Genomic DNA, 14,223 nt, shown 5'->3' with positions numbered 1-14,223 from the left:
CTGGATTACCTGGATCATTCTGGCTCTGTCACAGCATAGCTGGAAACTGCTTTGTATGTTTAGTTCAAAAGGAAGGCAGAAATGGCTTAAAGATGTTCATCTAGGTCTGTGTTAGCCTGCCTTAATTTTAACAACACAGTAGGAACTTTAAGGCTGGCCTTATGTCCCTGACCTTAATTTACTTCAAGCTGTTCTTGATTTATTTTTCCTTTAGTGTCCTTCTTTCTCACTCCTTGTTATTACAGAATAGAAGCTGTGTGCTTACTGAATGCTGGAGGTTAAAAAAGAGTGAGGCTCCCTGAAATAACTTCTGGAGTTCTGTGAGAAACACTCTTTCCTCCAAGTGTAGAAAACACTTATTTGCAGCTGGGATGTGCAAATCCTCTTTCAATTAACAGCAAGATTGAGGTAATATCAAGCATCTGGGGCTTCATGGCAGACAAAAACTTATGACACTGAGACACAAAAAGCAGCATCCCTGGCCAGCTGCAGGAGCTGGATTCAATAACTTCTAAAGATTCTTCCTTTTAATAAGGCAGCAGGCAGTTGTTATTAAATGATGTCCTTATTAGCTGCCAGTACCCACTTTCTCTTAAACCAACAATAGTCATTGTTCCATTTCTAAAGCACTGGCAGGATCACCTACAGAAAGGAACAAAAGGGGAAATTACTGACTTGAAATATGTTTAAGCAGAATTAAAAACATTGTCAAAAGGTACTTCAAATTTATGTGGTGACAAGTGCAGAGTTTTAATAATTGCAATACATTTTGTTATGCATACTTTACTGTGCATGTTTAATATGTATAACCAAGAGATCTTTGACTTGTTTAGTTCTATAATTGGTTTTTACATTTCAGTTTTCATTTGTGTGTTTGGGGGAAGACATCCTGGAATGTTTACAGATGAGTTTTTTGCACTCTGAATCCTAGGACTGCATAAAAATCAGGATCTTTTTTGGGGTGGGGCAGGGGAGATAGACTTACAATGCATTCCTGAGGAGGAATCAGGTTTTCAAACCATTCATTGTTCTCCTGACTCTCACTTCAGTTGTGTTCTAATACAGCATTCAGGCAGAATCAAATCAGCTTCAATCAGTGAGTACTTAGAGAAGGTGCTTGTGATCATCATGCAGAATTCTCCATAGCAAGTAATGCCTAAATGTGCATGTGGGCTGTGGTTCTAGCCTGTGTTGGATTTCCCAGTGCTCATATGCTCAGCTTGGAAAGGAGGTTGGTCAGTTGTTGCCACCTGACTATTGCACAGCTGGCAGCTGTTAACATGTTAATCCAGACTCTGTTGTCCACTGCTGGTGTCACTTCACTGGGTCAACTAGTACCTTTGGTTGCACTACAGATAGATGGTACCTGAGGGTTTCTATAGGGGCAGCTAGAAAAGGTGTGTTTTAAGTCTGCTGAGTGGACTTTTATCTGTGTTACACTACACACAGATGGGAGTTCCCCCCAGCAAAAACTTTTTAAGATGGTATAATGGTTTCTGTGCCTTTCATCGTTAATAAAACTTAAACCTTTTCTTCCCTGCTAAGCTAAAGTAAAACACAGAATTGCCAGACACGGAAGAGGATCTCAGTGTTAATGATTGTTTTAGGAATTGCAACACTGTATAAAATCAGGATCTTTCAGACAGTAGAATTACAGCTGAAATGCTTTAATAGAGACCAGATTTTGCTTCGGGGGGGAGGGAAGGTTAATCCTGCAATATTCTACCCTCTCCTATCCAAAACAGAGGCGCCAGCTCTTTGGAAACATTTATCCATCCAAAGCCTGGCAGCATATGAAAATGATCAGATTCACTTCTTTATTTATCCAGCTCTCTGTGTAGAAAAGATCCCCTATTCTGAGTCTTTCTGTAGACTTTCAAAACAAATGGTGTATCCTTGCCTCAGAAGTGATCAGTGGACGTTGTTTAAAATGAGTTGTATGTGGCAGTTGAATATTTACAGTGGGGATAGTTTGAAGGGGGGAAAATAGTGAGGGCAGTAACAATTTAACTATACTAATTTTCATTTTTAAATATCCTTAAAAAAAAAAACAACCCTCCAACAAAAAGCCCTCAGTGCTGTCAGTTTTGTTTGCCTTCCATTGCTGAATTCATGAGCACAACAGGTCTTTATTTTGATGTCTCTGTTCTTTGCATCTGAGGGAGGGTAGAATTGGTAGTGGTTGGTAGGTTATGCTTGGATTTCCAGCATTTTGTGCAATTACAGTATTCCTCTAATGTAAATGGGGTGTGAGTGGATTTAGGAATTCTCATTGAAGTTTTTAAGTACCTCTGAGTTGAGCTGCATTCGGTTGAATTTTAACAGTTTCATTTTTTAATACAAGACTCTGTTTTTTCTGTCAATTGACGTTAGCTTAGTCACATCAGATACTGCAAATCCTGCCTCCCTGTTGAGGATTCTTTTGTTTCAAAGATGCTTTTGAAGTCAGTGAGTGTTTTTCATTAATGCCTTCAAAATTAATAACCTGTTCCGATGGCTTTCACTTCTACAAAAACATTGGAATGCTGAGACAGTAAATGTTTAATGGTACACATGAGGAAGGACCTTATCCCCAGTTAAAGTCAGTTGTAAAAATAAATGCATGAAGCCTCATAAGTTTAGGAACACTGAGCTACTTGGCAAACTTGCACTTTTTAATGGCTTCTTAGCAGTCAAAGGCAACGTTCCCTGCACGACCAAGTATCACACCACAGGGAACTTGATCTGAGGCTGTTAGTTTAGGGGTGGGTTCTGGACCTGGTGCTGTTGAACAAGTGTAGGAGCTTTGAAGCATTTGGACATTTCCCTTTGCCAAACTGAGGAGACTGCAGCAGATGCTTATTTTTCACTATCTCTTTATCCCCTTGTGTCTTGGTCGGGAGAGTCAGTGTGAGGGTTTTCTTTGCTGTGGTTCAGTCTGAATGGCCAGAGTTTGGTGTCAGGGTGAGAAGAGTTCTGCAGAAATTGCTGTGAGGTTGCTGTCTAGACGTGCTAGAATCCTCCAGTAAAAACTTGGGCTTTTTATCCAGTGTTCTGGCCATAGCAGCATGAAACAAGATGCATTACATTGTCCACGGTGAGTTGCAGAGAATGAAACAACCCCCAGTGGGTGCAACTGGAATGCCTAGGAAGTCAAGACCCCTGTTCAGCCCAGAAAAGCAGCAAGTGCCTCCTGCCAGCCCTTCACTGGAGCAGAAGGGAAGAAGTGCTGTATTTTTAAGGGAATAGATCAAGAGAAGCAGATATTTTGTGCATGGCCCTGTGCAGGTAGTTTGTTTGGTGTAGGCAAAATAATAACTTCAAAACTGAAGTGGTCTATTGGAGTGCACAGTTTGTCCTGCTCTGTTATCCTTGAGTTAGCTAAATATGCTTTACCTATGGGGTGGGTTGGATCTCTTCTCAGCTTTCTGACACAATCTGCTCAACCACCATTTTTGAAATGCCATATTTTTCTATTTTGTGTTCATTTCCCATGTTACTGCCATGCTCTTTATTTTAGCAAAACCATGAGTAAAGAGGCAGAGTGGTTTGCTCTTCCCTGAAACAGTCTAGTCTAGCAATTTGTCTGTTTGTGGTCTTGTGCTAAATATAAATTACATTAATGGCTAAGCAGAGCCATTTTAGGGAACTGCATGAAATTCCCATTTTAAAAGCCTTCATTTTGCTGAAAAAATAACCCACCCTGTTTTGAAACTTCTGTCTCTTCTGCTAGAAATCCCTCTCAATGCAAAGCACCAAAGAAACCCCCACCAAACCCCACTCTTAAAATTGCTGGGGTAAAAATTAACCTAAATTTTAAATTCTCCAGCCCTAGTTTTCTCCACATTTTATTGGGATTTATTTCTCCACTGTTAATTGGGAATTTGGAGTTGAAATGGGAGAGACTGGTTTCATTTAGTTGTGCTGAAGTTGTGAACACTTAGAAAATAGGATTTTGCTGCAGAATTGTGAACATTTCTCAATTGAAACAAAATTAAGTAGTAGGACTAACTGTCCTAGTCTTTCAAGGTTCTAAGGCAGTGAAGTTATTTTCTGTTCTTAAAAAAAAAAGATGGAATTACTAGTGTAAATAAATACTCTATAAGTATTTTTGTCAACTTTCTTCAGAAGAAACATGATGTTCCAATAAGATTTGTTTTCCTCATCAAACTCTCCAGCTTTTAAGTCTTTTTCCTCAAAAATGAACTTGGAATGAATTTAAGTACTTCTTATTTTATGCACTCTCCAGACTGACAGTGATACATAAATAGTATGACCTTTAATATACTGCTTTTTGATTGTGAAGGAAAACTAAACTGGTAATTCTTCACAAGCAGTGGGTAGTTCAGGCTTGGTTTATGCTTGCATGTGTGTATGAGCATATATATATATATATATTTTTGCTTATATTTAGGGTGAATACAGCATAATTTAGAAGAAAGCACCAAGTTGTGGATCTATGTGTTGCCTCAAAAGGTTCTCTAGTGTGAGTACAAGTGGGCCGGTAATGTAATGACTAGTTTGTTTCCCAAGAACTTTAAATAGTTGGTGTCTGTGGAAAAGTGCTATGGGTGCATATATCAGGAGAACCATTTCTGCTGCCCAGAATCAATGCTGATTGCAGGAGAGAGGAGATCAATCTTGCAAATCAGGGAATTCTGTAATATAAGCTTCTTCTTTCAGTCAATGAAGGTTAGAAAGGGGCTGAGCAGCAGAGGAATACTGTCTGGAGGCAATCAATATTAATTACACATTTATAACCTTTAGACCAGCCTTCAAACAATACTTTCTAAAAGGCAGCATTTCAAGCTTTTATGTTGGTTTTTTTTTTTTCCCCTCTTGGAAAGGAAGTTTTCACACAAAAGCAAAATTTACCCTCTGAGGCTCTGAAGAGCTCACTCTGTCTCCATGCTTCTTCCTTTCTTGGCTTGCTGGTACCTTAGTGCAGGGACCAGAATGATGTACCAGAATCTGTAGCTTCATTATGACTTTTAAACAGACCTGGAACCATTGCAGTGAGTTTAGGCAAGAGAGGGCATCAAGAATTGGTGAGCACCTTCTGCCAGCTGGGCTGGGTCACTCTGTAGCTCTCTAGCAGCTGGTGATGGGAGAGCAAAGCCAGCCATGAACACAGTTGATGTGGTTTTAGTGAAGGGTGCCCTGTGCCTAGAGAGTAGGTGGTTGAAAGCTTGAAATGAAATCTTGGTGGAGGTGGGTGCTAAAAGATTTTTATCTATGGCCTTTGTCAAGAGAATTGTTTACTTTGACTTCCCAGTGAGCTCCGAAGGCAATGAAAATGGATGTAGGAAAGAGAGCATCATGGATAGAGTTCATAACAATCATTCTACAGGGACTTTAGTCTTAACAGCCAGATCTCCTGCCAAATTTGAGGCCACGTTCCATTATTTGCATAATTTACGTGGTGCTTGAAAGATCAAGGCTGCTACTTCTTCCCAGGTGTGAGTGAGCAGGAAAGATGATTGCCAAGTGGATGTTGTGGCCAGCAAGCAAACAACTCCAGAGTCTGGATCTAGGCTACCAAGTCTTAGAGGTGCTGCAGGTAGTAGGGTTGGGGTCCTTTTGCTGCTGGAGCCAAATCTGTTCTGAGAAGTGAAGATGGAGAGGGAGAGTCTCTTTTCAAGCCCCCCAGAGCTGAAAGCAAACAGGGTGCTGCTCTGTCAGGGTACAACTACAGAGAAGTTTTATTGCATACAAGCTGTCATTCTTACTGTGTGGTAGTGGCCTGGTTTTGCTGACTTCAGTTCTGAGGAGGCTGAGCTTCCCCACCCCTGCTCTTCTGTTGAGTGGGTGAAATGGAGCAGAGGCACAAACCAGCACTTCAATCATCCTCAAATCCCTGTGGGAGAGGCCCTTATTAACCAGCAGTTCAGAGAAGACCTTTCCTGAAGTGGGTCTGTCTCAGCAGCACCAAGGTGGAGGGGTGCTTGATGGGTAGCTGGTCGTTTTCCTGACTATTGCTCTTTTTATTTCAGGGTTTTGTTGTTTGGGTTTGGTTTTTGTTTAGGTTTTGTTGTGTTGTTTTTTTTTTCCTGCCCTGCGGTTGTATGCTTTTTAGAAAAGTATCTGCAATGTGTTCTCAGTTTTGTTGGGTTTTTTTAATCCTTTTCAGGAGGCTGACAGTCCTTCTAAGAGAATCCAAATGTTCGCTGTTTAGTTTTTCATAACGTAGCCTGATTTTTCACTTATTTAGTAAATTATAGATGACAGATGCCAAGGCACATCATGCATCTGCTCTGTCTCTCAGCAGTATGGAGCTGCCAGAATGCAATTAAAGAACTGCAGTGGAGTTGTCCGTGGAAAGACTTGATTTTGGCTACTTCTTCAAATTACATCCCTTTCCTTCCCTCCTCTTCTCCAGTGTCCCAAGTTCACTGCTGTTCCCATGACTTCACTGCCTCGTGTCCACAGCTCCCCAGTTTGCCTGCTGGTTTTTTTTAAGTGATTCACTGAAAGGGAGGGTCCTCTTCATGGCAACTCTGTCCATCCTCACTGAGGTCACCTCCAGCTTTCCCCCCTCTGCTTTCTCAAAGCTGTTGTGTACACCACCCAGTGGGACTTGCATTATTTTTTACTTCACATGGTAAAAGGAGCTGGTTTCTGTTGGAGGCAGCTGAACGTGCCCAGGAAAGGGATTTTTTCAAAGCCAACCCAAGGAGCTTTATTGGCACTGTTGAAAGCACAGTCACCTGCAGTGTAGGGCAGGACTGAGTGGCTGGAGGAGGAGGAGAGGGTGGTGTCTTGGCTGCTGGAGGAACTGCTCATGTGCTGCCTTCCTTATTTGCTTTTTATTATTAGATCTGTTTTACCCAAGTGCCCCAGTAACAAATGTCAGTGCTCCAACATGACCCTTGTCCGAGAGAGTCACAATTCTAATTATTTGATGACTTCAAGCTTCCTAATTTGTTAAGAAGAAGATTCATGCAATAGAGCCATTACTGCATCATTCTCTTGGTAGGACTGTTAGCCTGTTCCCACAGCCTGTGTTTAGGTGTGGAAAAAGCTCAGAGATAACAGGGTTGAAGAAAGAAGAGGTGTGAGAGTATTGCAGGGATTACCTTTTATTTACCCTTGAGTAGAAATTATCATTATGACTTTTCTCTCTGTTTTATTTCCCCTGTTGATGAGTTCAGAGTGAATAAATCTAGAACAGCAGTGCTAGAGGAGGCTTTGAAATGGGTTGAGGTTTTTTTTGCCAGATATGGTCCTGCCATTCTTCCACTTGGGTATCCTGTAGTCTCCAAGGTCAGAGGTTCTGAATGGCTTGTGGCCAGTGATAATCAGTGATAATTCCTTCCTGCTTGCAGAAGATTTGCATGGCTTCATGTGCTGAAAGCTGTGTGGGAATCATTTTGGGGTATTGAAACTCCCAGTGTGTCCATCACATTTAACTATTCCATTTCAGGGTATTTGGAAGGCAACTGGAAGTATTGCTGCAAACATTCATTTTTTAGGAGAGTTCCAACTGTGGTGGGATCTGTGTACTGTTTACAAGCTTCTCTCTCAAGCAAATATTTATCCTTTCACTAAATAGCAGATAAATAACATCAGAAATAGTTCCCCTTCAAACTTTAAATCAGCATTTGGCTGCAACTTGCTGAGGTAAGATGAATAACCAGTGTTTTCTCATGACTCATGGCAGAGCCTTCCATTTCCCAGTGGCAAAGATAGATGCATCTTTCTTAATCAGGCAAGTCTCCTTAATCTTGGAGAAGCTGAGCTCATTATTTGCTGAGAGCAATTCTGAGGCTCCTGCATGGCATCCTGAGGTGTGCCTTTCAAAAAGTGCAGCAAATCCTGCAGCCCAGGGGATTGATGAGCTCTGCTGAGAGGATGAGGCCCCCAGTGGAGCGAATTCTGGAAACTGCCATTTTTTACACGTGTAAAAGGGAACTTTCAGCTTCCTGTAATAGACTGGGGAGAACTACCAGGTACTACCCTGCTGGTAGTTACACTCTTCCTGCACCTGAGTGTTCAGGATCTCGTGGTGTCCCTTAGGAAAGTTGTATTTTGCCTGTTGTCAGTGGACAAAAATACCGTTACAGTGTGCCTGCTGTCCACATCCACAGTGATTTCTCCTGTCTGTTACAAGAGTTTATGTTTTAGATAGTGGTGCTTCTGCAGGTTTTTTCATCATACCAAGCACAGCTGAAGTTGTTGCATGCTGTGCAGGTGTGCCTTGGCAGGCTGGTGACTGGTAAAATAGTGCTTCACATCCATGTGTCCTTGCACAGCACAAGGCAGGAGGGTGTCTGAGGGAGGAGGGGCTGTCATTCCAACACGTTGCAGTTGCTTGTGTAAATCCCCACTGACTGAAATGCAAAATTGCACCTTTTTCCACACACAGTAGTGTAAGATCCTGTAATGAGTGCTTTCAGTACATTGGAGGGTAATTTGTCATGCCTTCTGCATATCACTTGAAAGGACAAATCTGGTAGTTATTCAGTGGTGGCTTCTGCAAACTCCACAAGTAGCAATGAGGTCACGAATCATGTGGATTCTTTCATATGTTTTGAAAGAAAGGGCCACTTTTGGCAAAGCATAAATGCAACCATATGCCCATACCTTGGAGTCCTCACTGAAATTTGACAATAAAATTGCTGTGTATATGATTTGTTTTCAGAAGAAACTCTTGTTGCTTTTAGAGCAGTAGTACAGCAGCAATTAACTTGCTGGCTTTTTCTAGTCAAGTGTCAAAATGTTTTATCGAGTACAAAATTGGTAACTAGATTGGTAGGAGGAAGATTTTTGGGAATTCCTGAACACAGTGCATGGTTTTGTTTGCTTTTAGAAGAAAGAGGCAGCAGTTAAAACCAGAAGAAATCTTGTTACAATCTGTTCAATAGGAGAAAAGTATTCAAGGTGGAGCTGTTATTCCTTTGTCAGTCTGAAATTAGTGTGGAAGTATCTATTTAGTCTTGGTTGAGCAACCACTTTGTGTTAAGAAACATCTTAAGCAGCAGTTTATTTTTCTGTTGAAGAAAAAAAAAAAGTGGAGGCTTTCCCTCGTTGACTTTTCCACCATAATCTTGATAGTCAAAGCTGAATGAGTTGGCTTTTGGAAATACTGTGAAAATCTCCATTAAATACCATCTCCCCAGACTCTGCAATCTGCACAAGTTGCTTCAGGGCTGAAAGGAAAAGGCCCTTGAGAACTTCAGCCCTTCAGTGCTGTCTGTGATCACAGCTGTTTGTTTTTGATGTGATTCCTCAGAAAGATTACTGAGAAATCTGTGGGTTTGTGCACCAGCAGTGATGCCTTTTGTCATGTTCAGAGTTGCTCTTGCACGGAGGAGAAGCAGATTGTTTCCTCCAGTCAGGAGGACCAGAGCAGAGAGACAGAAGGTTATCACACCCTTCAATATCTGAAGTGCAACCAACAGCTTGTGAATGCAGTAGGTGGCAATGGTGATACTTCAATACTGAAGGTGTTTCCAAATGGCAATGTGGCCACTAAAGAAGGGGCAGGAGGGAATTGTCTTCACTGCAAACATGCTGGTTATGAGAGGGATTTATTGAATGGACTCAGTGGGCATCAGAATGGGAGCAGAAATTCTTTGGTGTGAGGGTGGTGAGAGCCTGGCCCAGGTTGCCCAGGGAAGCTGTGGCTGCCCCATCCCTGGCAGTGTTGAAGGGCAGGTTGGATGGGGCTTGGAGCAGCCTGGGCTGGTGGGAGGTTGTCCCTGCCCATGCAGGGGGTTGGAACTAGATGATCTTGAAGGTCCCTTCCAACCCAAACCAGTCTGTGAGAGGAAAATGCAACTGTAAGTCTAAGCTGCAGAGACCTGTTGCTTCTTTCTCTTACTGATTGCACTGGGAGCAAAAAGGCAGACAAAAAGAATGATAGATAAGGGAGTGAAGGGAGAAAGAGAAGTATAAATTGGAGAAAATGGTGTTGGCAGGATGTGTCAGAGGGTTTGGGAGGTTATGGCCCCTGTGTGTGGTGCAGGAGGATGCTGTGAGCTGGGGCAGCTGCTGGGAAAGCTTCCCCCATGTCAGGAAAGAGCGTCAGAAGAGCCCAGGGAACCAGCACTTGGGTCCTTGTTAGTCACTGTGCACTGGAGGTGCTCCCATTGCTCCCTGGGATGGTGCCAAGGAGGGAAAGGCTCAACCTGCACACTTCAGTGGTCCAACAGCCTGTGCAGAGCCTCTTCCCACCTCCTTCAGCAGAATAGGAGGAGTCTGTCAGAGGAGGGCAGTGCTCACCCAGCTGGCATGGTTTGGAGAGCAGTGTTCTGAAGCTCTGAAGGTGGCAGGTTATTGCAACTGGTGAAGCTCACAGAGCTCCAGGGAATAGTGCTTGTGTGGCCTTGCTTCCCACCAGCTGTGGCCCTGATATCCTTTGGGTGTGTGGAGGCAGAGAAACCAGCTCTTCCCTCTGTGAATGTCCAAGTGTTGATACTAAAATATCTTAAAACCAGTTATCATATGTATGAGATGTTCCCAGAACCAAAGTATTGCTTTAAAATTCAAGTGTATTGATCTTTTTAAGCACTTGTGTGTTCTACTTGAAAGCAGCCTGCATGTGTACAGGTAGAGGAAGCAGATAATGTGTTCCAGCATGATTGATACCATGACTGACCATCTTTAATTTCATCTTTAAGTTGCCATCAACTCCAACTGTTTAACTGAATCATTTCTTTAAAGGAGAATTGGTGTTACCTTAATACAGGGGTGCAATCACACATACCAGATTTTTTCATCAGTTTTCCAGGTTTTCTCAGTTATTTCTCTGTTATTACTAACTTCACAGGTGCACCAAGGAATAGAAATATCCTGCAGTAAAGCCCCAACTTCTAAGTGTTAAAATGTGTGTAAATCTATAGACTAAATGGTGCTGCTGTGTTGTGATGTTTTAAGTCTCCTCATTCCAGGAGAGGCTCAAGTCAGTGTTTCCCCTGTGAAAACACTTACTTGGAAGTGATGTAACATGGCAGAGCTCTGCCCCCCTGGAGAGAGGGTGGATCCACAGCCCTGCTGCAAGAGTCCTGTTGGTTCTGGGGGATTCCCCCCTGGTTCTGGGGGATTCTTGAATTGCAGGGGAGGGGGGAATTATTTTAATGAAAACCAACGTGTTGGTCACTGCTTGAAATGTCAAGTGGCAGCTTTGTGATTGCTTATGTGACTAGTCATGTTAATACACTGGAGAACTGAACTGATAATGCTGAACATATATATTTTGGGGGGATCCTAAACCTGTGTGTGTTCATGCAGGCAAGAAGACAGCAAGACCCTAGCCCTGGCTCTACCCTGGGAAGTGGTGATGACCTCAAGCTGCGTTAAGGAAGAGCAGCAGGCACACCACGGGGCTGCTCACCTGCATTGCTTCTACCTGGCAAAGGATTGAATCCAAGACCAGAAACTGTGATACCTGGGATTACTATGGTCTGTTTCCTGACCCGCGGCAGGCAAAATCACCAGGAGCTGCCATGGTTTGCACTATGTTTATGTTACAATACCTGCATTTCCCATTTGAAGCATGTAGCCAGTGGCAATTGGAAAATTTTGGGTTTCTATGCAAACTTATTTTGTTTTTGTTTTTTTTTTTTTGTTGGCACTATTTTAGTGAAATGGAAACTTATGCAGCTATAAAACCGTTTTTCTCAACTGTAATAAAAATTGTCACTCAAGAATAGGTCAAAATATTACAGATTTAAAACTTCTCTTTGTTTTGTTTGTATTTTTTTTTGTTGTTGTAAACTGCTGGAAGCCAATGCATTCCAAGCTTAATTTTTTTTTTTGTTTAATATGGGCTTTTGGAATTTTGATTGTCCTTATTGTGCTCCTGCTTTCTTTTAGATATGCCTTCTTACCTATCTTCCAGTTTTCTTCTTCTCTGAATTTGCAAGACCTTCTTGAAACTGCTGCCATGATTTTGCATTGTTTCCAAGCTAAACCCAGTGAGCCAGAGCTGTTGGAATCACTTTCCAAACTTGGTGGGTTTGTAAACCTTACAGTTGCAGTATTCTTTTCACTGCTAACAATTCCTTGGTTCCACTTTTTAAATGACAAAAAACCATCTTCAAATGTATATTTTCATGCATGAAGACATTCTGTCCCAGTATCTGTCCTAGATTTTATTCTGTATCAAGTGAGTTTGGGTGGTTATACCCCTGTATATAGTACTTTACTGAAACTCCTTGGAAGTCACAGGTTGGCTTCTGTTTTATTCAGGGATTTTTTTAAATAGTTGTTCAAAGGGATACTGCAACTCTACAAATCAGATTCAACAGCAGGTCAAGCTGGGAACAAAAGTCATCAGCTGCCAAGGTGATATGTATGAAATCATTTTTAAGATTTGCTGCTTTCAGTATATTTTGTATCTTTAGGCTTTTTGTAAAGTTGTGCTAAATGGGGAGGAGTGGAGATGAGGTTGTGTGCAGAAAAAAAAAATCCCATGCTGTGCAGAGGACACTTCTATTAAATCTTCTGCAAATCAAAGCTCCATTGCAGTATCTATTGCATTTTTGAACAGGGTGAGATTTGGGAGGAGTTAAATCTGTGTGGGAATTACTTTGTTTTACTTGGGGTGATGGTGAGTGGACTTGTTCCAAGTTTTTCCTTGCATCCAAGAGTTGCAGAAAATTGATTGGGAATGTGATGTCATTTGGCTTTGTTGAAAAAATCTGGTGCTTCCTGTACAGCCTGATGAATTAAAATGTCTCTTCAATGCCTTCAGTATTTTCAGAATTATTTGGAAGGTTGGAAACTCTGTATGGTTAGAAGAATTAAGTCTTAAATTCTACTATGAAGATAATTAAATGCCTCCTTAATGGCAAAACAATGGATGCAAAAGAGGTCTTGCAAAAATGGAAGCAGGTGTCCATGTGAAGGAGAATCTTTGTGTGTTAATAATATGAATATTTAACATTCACTTCCAAACGTCGAGAACTGTAAACTGTGAGAATGTCATCAAATACAGCTCTTTTGGTACTTCCATTTAAATGTGATTCACCTGAGACAACCTTTGTCACTCTGTGGCCACGTTGTTCTTCTTGCTGCTCTTCCCCCCCAAAGAAAGAATTGTTCCCAAGTGTTTCTGCAGTGAGTTGTTTAAGGGACACACGGCTGCATCCGCACACATCCCCAGCCTTGGATCTTCTCTGCCATCTGTGTATTTTTGATGGAATAGTCTGAAGATTTATTTTAAGAAGGTTTTTCCTAACGTTTCAGACGGTGGTTTTAAACCAGAAGTACACAGGAAATTATGCTATCAGATATTAAGGTTGCTATCTCTCTGTAAATACTGACCTTTCCCTATCATCACTTAGCATTCTGCTGCTTTCCATGTCTTAATGCTGGCATTAAGATCACAGGCCCTTCCCCTCTGCTGGTTAGTGCAGACTTTTAAAAGTGCATTTTAAGTTATTGATGCAATTTGATATTTTTCATGATTTCTATTTAAACTGAAAGTTGCATCATCTTCCTCGAGTTCATCTCCTGTTAAGAGTTGCCTTAAAGCTACAGGTTTGCTTTTGCTACTTCTTTTTGTGTTGTGTGTTTAACTTTCATAATAAACCTCTGTGTAGTGAAAACGAGTGGCTGGAGATTTCTTGCTGACTTCCTGGTCGTCCACACAGTCAATAAATGGGTGGTGAGGAGGTCAACTTTCCAACCCCCTGCCAGCAGAAGGTGGCCTTGGTGGCCGTGGGTAAAGCAAGAGTGACATCCAGTGGTCACTTCAACTAACCTGAGCACCCCCGTGTTGGTGGACTTGTCCTGGGGAGGGGGCTTTGTGGTGTGCTCCAAACCTTTAACACAAGGGCACACTTGAGAGAAAAGGTGGATTTTTGCTGCCCTAAAACTCGTGTGGTTCTTGAACTGATGGACCCTGCTTACTCTGAAGGCCTCTTACCTACTTGAGTAACCCTAAAGAAATCTCCTCTGAACCTCATTCCAGTTGTAGGAGAGTGTTCAGGGGCAGGTTTTTTGTGGCAGCTGTTCAGCCTTGCTGCTTTGGGCTGGGAGGAAAACAAGGTGGTTTGCATCTTGAAATTGAAGAAAGGGGGAAATGTGTTGAAGTCCTGTGGGGGGAAACAGGAGTGTGAGTTGCTGCACCTGAAAACCTCCTCTGAAGCTGCTCATATTTTTGAGGGGGAGGGATTCAAATGTCTAGCATTGAATGGCAGTGGTGGTTATGGGCTGAAACCCTGTAGAAAATGGATTTCTTAATAACTGGAGAGTTGCAGCCTGCTCAGGAGGTGTGTGCATGCAAAAGGACCAAGT

At 42.1% G+C, this 14,223-nt stretch overlaps 1 protein-coding gene across 4 annotated transcripts in view; it reads left to right on the top strand.

Annotated features, from left to right (window-relative positions):
* CBFB (core-binding factor subunit beta) overlaps nt 1-13,532 on the top strand; it is a 40,627-nt gene extending 27,095 nt beyond the window's left edge. For 3 of the 4 annotated variants that reach the window (XM_051629290.1, XM_051629293.1, XM_051629291.1), the window contains one exon: nt 11,212-13,532. In XM_051629290.1, coding sequence (XP_051485250.1) covers nt 11,212-11,280 — 69 coding nt within the window. In that variant the 3' untranslated portion in view covers nt 11,281-13,532. Of the gene's footprint in view, nt 1-4,393; nt 4,425-11,211 lie in introns of those variants that run through there. The other variant, XM_051629292.1, reaches the window with a different exon arrangement.
* Nucleotides 13,533-14,223: the final 691 nt, after the last annotated feature.

Source organism: Apus apus, chromosome 11 (assembly GCF_020740795.1).
Source record: "Apus apus isolate bApuApu2 chromosome 11, bApuApu2.pri.cur, whole genome shotgun sequence".
NCBI classification, from domain to species: Eukaryota; Metazoa; Chordata; class Aves; order Apodiformes; family Apodidae; genus Apus; species Apus apus.
The sequence above is the reverse complement of the archived record's forward strand: the minus strand, read 5'-3'. Positions and strand labels throughout refer to the sequence as shown.